The sequence below is a fragment of the Chiloscyllium plagiosum genome, unplaced genomic scaffold (assembly GCF_037043375.1).
Source record: "Chiloscyllium plagiosum isolate Xiang-an unplaced genomic scaffold, Cpla_swu_hap1 HiC_scaffold_32, whole genome shotgun sequence".
NCBI classification, from domain to species: domain Eukaryota; kingdom Metazoa; phylum Chordata; class Chondrichthyes; order Orectolobiformes; family Hemiscylliidae; genus Chiloscyllium; species Chiloscyllium plagiosum.
In genome coordinates, this window is record NW_028270170.1 from 5,611,111 (window position 1) to 5,619,601 (window position 8,491).

Here is an 8,491-nt window from a genome sequence, read left to right on the forward strand (position 1 = left end):
GCAGCCTTTGCAAAGTTCCACGCCCATGAAATTCAGACAGAACAAACCAGACTAGTGGAACAGTTCCCTGGGCTTCATGTACCATGTGGAACTAAAGCCATTGTTTTGAGAAACCCAAATAGCTGAGGTGTAGATCAAATGTGCTGTCAGTGAACAACAAAGCAGAGGCAGAATGGCCTAGTGCTAAAGTTCCAAAACACAGAAAAAAGATAATCTGTCTGTCGTACCTGATTTTGAATCTTAGTGATTTGAATTTAATGAGTGATATGTATGTATGTGTGCGTTTTTTTTTCTTTTCCTCCTTCATGCAGGGTTAGGGAGATGGGGCTCTCCTGCAAGATAGAGGGTGGGGGAAGGAAAGGCTGGAGTAATGGTGGAGTCGCATGCAGAGGCAGCAAGACAACAAGGAACTGTTCATCCTGTTATAAACGTGACCAGTGAGGAGAGGGGAGACAGCTCGCTGTGTGATTATTTCAATAAAGACTCCAAACTTTGACATATCTGTCTCTGCACTGTTGTGTTCTTCATGTTTCTACTTTCACCAAAGTCGCCATTTTCCAAGTGACAGGATTTCCTGTTTATTTTGAAAGCTATGTGACCTAGAACGTTATCGCTAAAAGCTAATAAAATAATGGGCAAAGTTTAAACACTTTGGATGGTGGAACTCTGAACCAAAACCAGAAAGTTGTCAAAAATATCAGGTCAGGTAGTATCTGTGAAAAAGAGTTGATGTTTCAGCATTGGAACATTTTGGAATGGAACTGGATTTAAGAAATGTGAAGGGAGGGAGAAGGGAAAAAAAACAAAAGACATGGTGGCGCAAAGCCAGAAACAGGCAACAGTGATGGAGCACAGAAAGAAACAAAAATAGGACTGGAGGAATTGTGAATGGAAATAGCAGAACCGTTCACAACTGCCACTCAAAAGAACAATGAGGGCAGAGATTATATGATGTGAAATTTTTGAAGTCAATAAATCTGGAAGGCTGTAATCAAAAACAAAAGAATTGCAGATGCTGGAAATCAGAAACAGAAATTGCTGGGGGAAAAGGGGAGTTAACATTTTGAGTCCAATTAATTCTGCTTTCTTTCCCCAGATATTGCCAGACCTACTGAGGCTTTTTGCCTCCAGCAATTTGTTTTTGTTCATGTGCTTAATCAAACTTACTTTGAGTTTCTTTGTAACTTTGTAGGAGGCTGAGGACAGTGAAGCTGGAGTGGTACTGGGAGGAGAATTAAAATGACAGAGTCAGAAGTTCAGGGTCACACCTATAGATTGAATGGAGGTGTTCACCAAACAATTAGTCAATCTCCGATTGGTTTTTCCAATTGGAAGAGACTGCAACATGAGCAGCAACTTCAGTGTTGTAGATTTAAAAAAGTGCAAGGAAATTGCTGTTTCACTTGTTGGGTGTGTTTGGAGATGCTGATGGGAGGTTTGATGATTTTCGAGTTGAACCGGAGAGAATGGATTGCTGAAATACAAACAGTGTTGGAGAAACTCAGCAGGTCTGACAGCATCTGTGGAGAGAGAAACAATTGATGTTTCAAGTGTGTTTTACTCTTCCTTGGAACTGAATGCGCTGCAAGTTCAGATAGGTTAAGAGAGGATTGAGGGAAATTGAGATAATAAATATTCATGGGAGTTCTCAATTAAACAGTTTAGAGAGGGTAAGACACCAGAGGCACAGATCTAAACAGAACAAAAACTTTAAGGATGGGAGAAGGGATCCACCAGATAAAGGGGACAGCATCTTGTGGGCGGCACAGTGGCATAGCGGTTAGCACTGCTGCCTCACAGCGCCTGAGACCTGGGTTCAATTCCCGCCTCAGGCGACTGTGTGGAGTTTGCACGTTCTCCCCGTGTCTGCGTGGGTTTTCTCCGGGTGCTCCGGTTTCCTCCCACAGTCCAAAGATGTGCAGGTCAGGTGAATTGGCCATGCTAAATTGCCCGTAGTGTTAGGTAAGGGGTAAATGTAGGGGCATGGGTAGGTTGCGCTTCGGCGGGTCAGTGTGGACTTGTTGGGCCGAAGAGCCTGTTTCCACGCTGTAATGTAATCTGATCTAATCTGATTGTCATTTACTCTCTGCTGTTTTGTGCCCACCCACACAATAATGGACCTTCCCTTTTGTGTTTTGCCTTCTTCCCTGCTTCTGTATTTGTAAACTGGGAACAACTTTACAAAGTGGAACTCCCTCTTAAACGCATGTACCCCTACACATCCCCAACCCATGGAAACACCATCTGATTAGCGACACCATCACTTACCGTGTCTCTAGAGTTTGTAATTTGCTTGGGACCATTCTTTCAAAGGTCTTCAAAATTTTGATTTGGAGTGTTGGGTGCATTAGTCAGAGGGAAATGGGTCTGGGTGTTGGACTGGGGTGTACAAAGTTAAAAATCACACAACACCAGGTTATAGTCCAACAGTGTGCTTCCAATTAAACCTGTTGGACTATAACCTGGTGTTGTGTGATTTTTAACTTCAAAATTTTGGTCTTTATTCAAAAGCTATTTTTTTGAATATCATGATGAATGAGTATGTTCTGACGGTTTCCAAGTAAATCACTGAGTTAAACCCATCTGACATTCTGTTTAAAACTCCAGTATAATTATTGGAGATTGGGACTGAGTTACCCTATAATTTGAAGGAACAATTCCAAGTGTCCAGAAACTCTGTTGGGTGAATCCCAAAAGGCCACATAACAATGTCTCTTTGGAGAGTTGAAGTTTTGCTGTTTGAAATGTAAGGTTATGTGGGAATGATGTGCCCTCATTGTGCAAAAACTATGCAATAGAGCAAAAGTGTTTAAATTTTATTTGCACAGAGGGGAGAGCCTCCTTCAGCATTGCTGTACATATGATCAGCTGTTTACACTCCAGAGTTCGGCATATTGCCCAGCGTGAAGCCAGGATCTCTTTGGATCCTGCATGTTTCTGTAACTAAGCTTGGAGAGGTGCTCTTTTGTATCCAGTATCTCCGATTTAATGTTTTGGTGTTGATGGGTCAGTGTTTTGATATGTTATTTTAATTTCATTTCTGTACGTCATACCATGTGACTAACATGAAGACCAAACTGCAGCCACCTGTGTTTAGTCAAAAACCAATTGCTGTAATTCAGCTTTCTCCCACAGTCTGGGGATGTGCGGGACAGGTGAATTGGCCCTGCTAAATTGCCCGTAGTGTTGGGTGCATTAGTCAGAGGGAAATGGGTCTGGGTGGGTTGCTCTTCGGAGGGTCGGTGTGGACTTGTTGGGCCGAAGGGCCTGTTTTCACACTGTGGGGAATCTATTCTAATCTAATCTAATCTTTCTGAACTGGTTAATCCTTCAACAGTCCCTCAATTATAAAGATCCAATTTGTCTAGCCTGTATTTTTTGCTTTTGATTTGTCTTTATTTTCTAATGCTCCAGATGCCAATGATTCACAGACTGGTGGAAGCCTTGACACTGTACAAAACCTGGATGACACGGTAAATCATTCCACTTTCAAACTAACTCTTTAAAACTTATTTCCTGTTCTGGAGAAGCACTTGATCTCATGGCAACTGCTTGATGTGAAATGGGATTTGATCCCTCTCAAACTTTCACTGTTGAGCAAAGTGGAAACTTATTGGACATGCATGAGGTGCTATTAATCTCAGCTAGACTATGCAGTTGTACAAATTCAATTGAGACAGGCACTTGGAACAAATCAGATAGGAATACATGAGGACAAACTGAAGCTTGACTTTGTTCTTCATGTATCCAATTCCCTGCACTTTCCCCCAAGCTTCAGCCAGCAATTTCTGTTCAAGTGCAAAACTTGGAAGATGAAGATGAAAGTGTGAGAATGTTGATCACCTTCACTTGTCTTGACTAAATCATTGATTCAAATTGTACAGACTCCTGTGGCCCTTCGCTTGTCACTTCTTCTGTCAAGTCAAAGACCCAATTATATTAAGCCTTTGTTTTCTACCAGTCAGCCAATTTTCAATCCATGACCATTTGCTCCCCCCTACACCATGTGCTTTTACCTTACACAATAGTTTTTGATGTGACACGTTATCAAATATCTCTGGAAATTGTCTGCAGGCTCACTTTATCTGCAGTGCATGTTACTTTTTTTAATACTCAATCGTGGGACGTGTGTATTGCTGACCCGGCCAGCATTTGCTGACCGAGTTAGTTGCCCTTGAGAAGGTGGTGGTGAGTCGCCTTCAGTTAACTCCAGTGCATTGATTAAGCATGATGTGTCTTTTGACAAAACAATCCTGATTTCTCCCAACTACCTTGACTTTTTCTAAATGTGCAGCCCTAGTCTCTTCAATAATCAGTTGTAACATCTTCCCATTGACAGACATCAAGCAAACTAGCCTCCTGTTTCCTGTTTTCTGACTTTCTCCCTTTTTGAACGTTTTCTACTTTAAGTTCAATACATCCTTTCGGGAGTTTTGGAAAATGAATACTGACGCATGTACTCATAACAACCTCTCTTAAGACTCTAGGATGATGTCTGTCAGGACCAGCAGACTTGTCACCTCACAGCTCCATCAGTTTACTAAGCTATTTTCCTCAAAATTGGAGTTTCATTGAGGACCTCTTCCTTGTCAACCTCCTAATTTACAACTATTACTGAAAAGTTTTTTTGTTTCCACTATAGTGAAGACAGAAGCAAAATAGTTAATTAATCTGTCTTGAGAAATCTCAATGCAAATCCATCTCTGTGCTGAAGCAGGTGAGTTATTCTGAATGACAGCAGTCCTGAAATATGTACAGGGACATCTTATGCATTATTCACAAGATATAGAGCACACTGGTAAGGACAACATTCATTTTCCATCCCTCTTTGTCCTTCAGGAGGTGGAAGGGAATTGCCTTCCTGAAACACTTCAGTTCTTGAGATTTTGGAATCAGTTTGGTAAAACTGAGTATCTTGTTTGGTAATCGCCAAGAGTGGTGGTGGAGGCAGTTACATTAGGGGCATTTAAAGGACTTTTAGGTAAGCACATGAATATGCAAGGCATGGAGAGATGTGGACCAAGGCCAAGTAGAAGGATTAGTTTAATTTGTTGACATGTTCGGCACAACATTGTGGGCCCAAGGGCCCGTTTCTGTGCTGTACTTTTCTATGTTCTGTGTTGTGTTCATTAGTACAAGCCTCTGGATTGCTAGCCAATAATGTAATCACAAGGCTACTGTGGCCCACGGGCTTTTGCCCGAAACATCGATTTTACTGCTCCTCGGATGCTGCCTGAACTGCTGTGCTCTTCCAGCACCACTAATCCACTCTGAATATGCAAGTCTATACGAATTACAATGGCTGTTTTAGTGACCATGGAGGACTATTGCTGCCAATCCTGGCTCTGCCTTGCCTTAGATCATTGGCAGTCAGGAGCAGGGTCCTTGGTTCATTCCCACCATTTCTTTTTTAAAATCTGCAAACAAGTACCAGGTTTGTATTTGCACCCCTCCTGTGTAATAGTGGTTCAGTAGTTGCATGATTTGTGCATAGCCATTGCAGTTTAGTAATTCTTTAAGAGGATAAACAAATCACTTTAATTTGACAGCACAATCTTAGAAATTGTTTCAGTGATGCTTTTTTCTTTCTCATTGAACAAAGTATTTTGGACATGCAATATTTTGAGATAGGGTGCAGAGAGAGAGAAGGACTCCTCCTGGTGTATTCAAATTTTCAAAATTTGGATCAACCCAAGATCAAATCCTGGAGCACAGTGTCAGTCTGAGCATAGGTACTATCAATGGCGATTTGTGCTGAGGGAACTCGTATTACAAGGCCTACTTGTGGAGTGGACTAACTGTTCATTTCTATACACAGGAGGACACTCCGATCAGGGAAGACTCTATTCCTGCTGACTGGTAAGGGCACATTGTTGTGATGTTTATCTTTTTTTAAAAGAAAGTTACATTACCTGACATTAAATGAAGTTAAATGTAATTGTGTTTTGTCTGTTCATGAAATCCCATTCTTACATTTAAACAATGTGAAATTTTACAGCCAAAAGTGTCCAGTATGTGAAGTTCTATTCCCGCTCCACATGGAGGATTTTGACTTCGAGCAACACGTTCAGAAACACTTTTTGTTCAGTTGCCCTGTTTGCCAAGAACACTTTGCAGATAACCAACAACAGGCTTTTGAAGCTCATGTTCAGGACCACTTTTTGGACTTTTGAGGGGCAAGTAACAAAACCAGTTTGAGTTCTGCTTTATAAAGGTAGTACCATTTTTCAGTCTGAATTTTATTTTTTAATTTTGGCTCTTATTTTATTAATTAAAATCTTATTACTGTTCACCCAAATATGACACAGTCGAAGGGATGAACAGGGAGCTTGTTGCCTCATCCTATCAATATTACTCTTGCATGAGCCCTGCAAGTGACTTGAGAATAGTGTGTGTGATTTTCCTCATGAGTGAGTGCCTGAGTACGTGTGACTTACTGATTGCATTGGGATTCAGTCCAAAGATGGACTGGTATCCAACAGTGACCTTTTGAAAGGCTTTTTCACTTGAGCTAATTGCAGATCTTAGAACACACTTATTCTTTAGGTCCAGTTGCAAAAATTACATACATATGGCTAGATGCAAATTTTGTTTTTAAAATGATAAGTACTGGGTGTTTTTGAACCAAAGTCTGAAACTAGCAACCATTTACAAATCTGCAAAGTCTCTGATCTAACAACCATAAAACTTGACACTAATTAGTACGTTGTGGAAAAATCCTGTCCTAAACCATACTATTCCACAACTTGCTTTGCATATATATTTCATACATAAATAAATCTCTAGAGTTATGCTTCAAAGTTATAGCTACACAATTCACCTCAAATGCTGCCAGTCTGCAAACCGAATATCACACACAAATCTCTCTTATTAGCAGAACATGATATAGTATGTGCATAGCAATACCCTCCTCAGTAAGTAATCTGGTATCCAAGTATGGTTTAAAAATACGAGGAGGTCTGTTGATATCTCGATAATTTTTGACATGTCCATCCTCGTTTGGATGGATTACATTTCCAGGAAATAAAATAGTTCTGAATTTCATGTGATTTAAATTGGAATTGTGCATTGTCGGAAATAATTATCAAGTTGGTTAACTTGAGATTTATGGAGTTGCTACAAAGAGGCCTTTCTTCCTGGTGTTTTATTTAAAAGCTTTATGGAATTTCCATCATACTTGTAGAATATCAAATGTAGCGTACATTCTATACAAGTTTATTCCTAATGATTGTGAGAATGATGGATACTTGGTTTGAAAGTTGGAATTAAAATGTGCCTGTTACAAATTTAATTTGAGTGTACAACACATATGTTGTATTTTCAATTATTGAAAGATGGAATTGTATTGCTACACATTAAAGATGCTCACATTATGACATTGGATTGTTCTTTTCTTTCTCAACAATGAGCCTAATTTTGTGAATCCTGATTGTTCATAGAGCTACTTTAGATCAAAACTTTCCCTAACATCAAGCTGAGTAGTTGTGTAAAGGATCTGTTTAAAATTAGTTATTATTTCCCTCTCCATTCTACTCTCAGATCTGTCCTTACTCACTGGCAGCTCTTGTGCCATTCTACATTGGGGTCTTTTAGGAATGTTGATGTTTTCTCCTCCATTTCCATTCCCACAGTCAAGTCTGATTCTGCCTTCAGATCCACAGATTAATACATCTCAGCAAGGACCCTGTTATGGTCCACCCCCATCTCACAGCCCAGGGATCTTTGGACCCAGTTGTAGCTGTACAGTGGCAAAAGTGAGGACTGCAGATGCTGGAGATTAGAATCAAGATTAGAGTGGTGCTGGAAAAGCACAGCAGGTCAGGCAGCATCCAAGGAGCAGGAAAATCGACATTTCAAGTAGGAGCCCTTCAGGTGTACAGTTGCTACCTGGAGGTTGACATTCACTCAGCACAGATCACACATAGAAAATGATGTCTGTTTTGGAAAATGACAATTAATTTTACCAAGAATATGTTTGTTTTTAAACTTGAATATTGTCCTAAGTCATTCAACAAAACAAAATGATTTGAAAGAGATCTGCTGAGTCCTCCTTGACATCATTTTTTGCAGTCTGGTAGCAGATAACTCAGAAGAATTATTAACTTCTCTTGATGTGAGAACTGATATAATGTCCCTCAGGATTGAGCTAATTTCAAAATTGTGACTGAAATTTCAATTTAACTTTAAAGACAGTCTGGTTCAGAGGTTCCTTCATTATCAAATGCCTCCATTTTCAAGCATATTTCTTCTTAATTATCAAAACAGCTGGACTGTGGGCTGTTGATATTAATCATTGATGTCTCTTAACAGAAAAGTTTTTGATGATTCAGTGACAGAAATTGAAAAAATTGAAATTTTAATGAGATCTATCTATAACTGAGTTATAGGAAAGTGGCTACACTATACATGGGAATGGATTGGAATTTTATTTTTAAATGGAACAAGCAGTACATTTTGCTTTTGGTTCTTCTTGTGAACTGTCCAGGATCCT

At 39.9% G+C, this 8,491-nt stretch overlaps 1 protein-coding gene across 4 annotated transcripts in view; it reads left to right on the plus strand.

Annotated features, from left to right (window-relative positions):
• LOC122539753 (uncharacterized) overlaps positions 1-7,373 on the plus strand; it is a 59,535-nt gene extending 52,162 nt beyond the window's left edge. For 3 of the 4 annotated variants that reach the window (XM_087977732.1, XM_087977733.1, XM_087977735.1), the window contains 3 exons: positions 3,415-3,473; positions 5,819-5,859; positions 5,999-7,373. In XM_087977732.1, coding sequence (XP_087833858.1) covers positions 3,415-3,473; positions 5,819-5,859; positions 5,999-6,173 — 275 coding nt within the window. In that variant the 3' untranslated portion in view covers positions 6,174-7,373. Of the gene's footprint in view, positions 1-311; positions 479-3,414; positions 3,474-5,818; positions 5,860-5,998 lie in introns of those variants that run through there. The other variant, XM_087977734.1, reaches the window with a different exon arrangement.
• Positions 7,374-8,491: the final 1,118 nt, after the last annotated feature.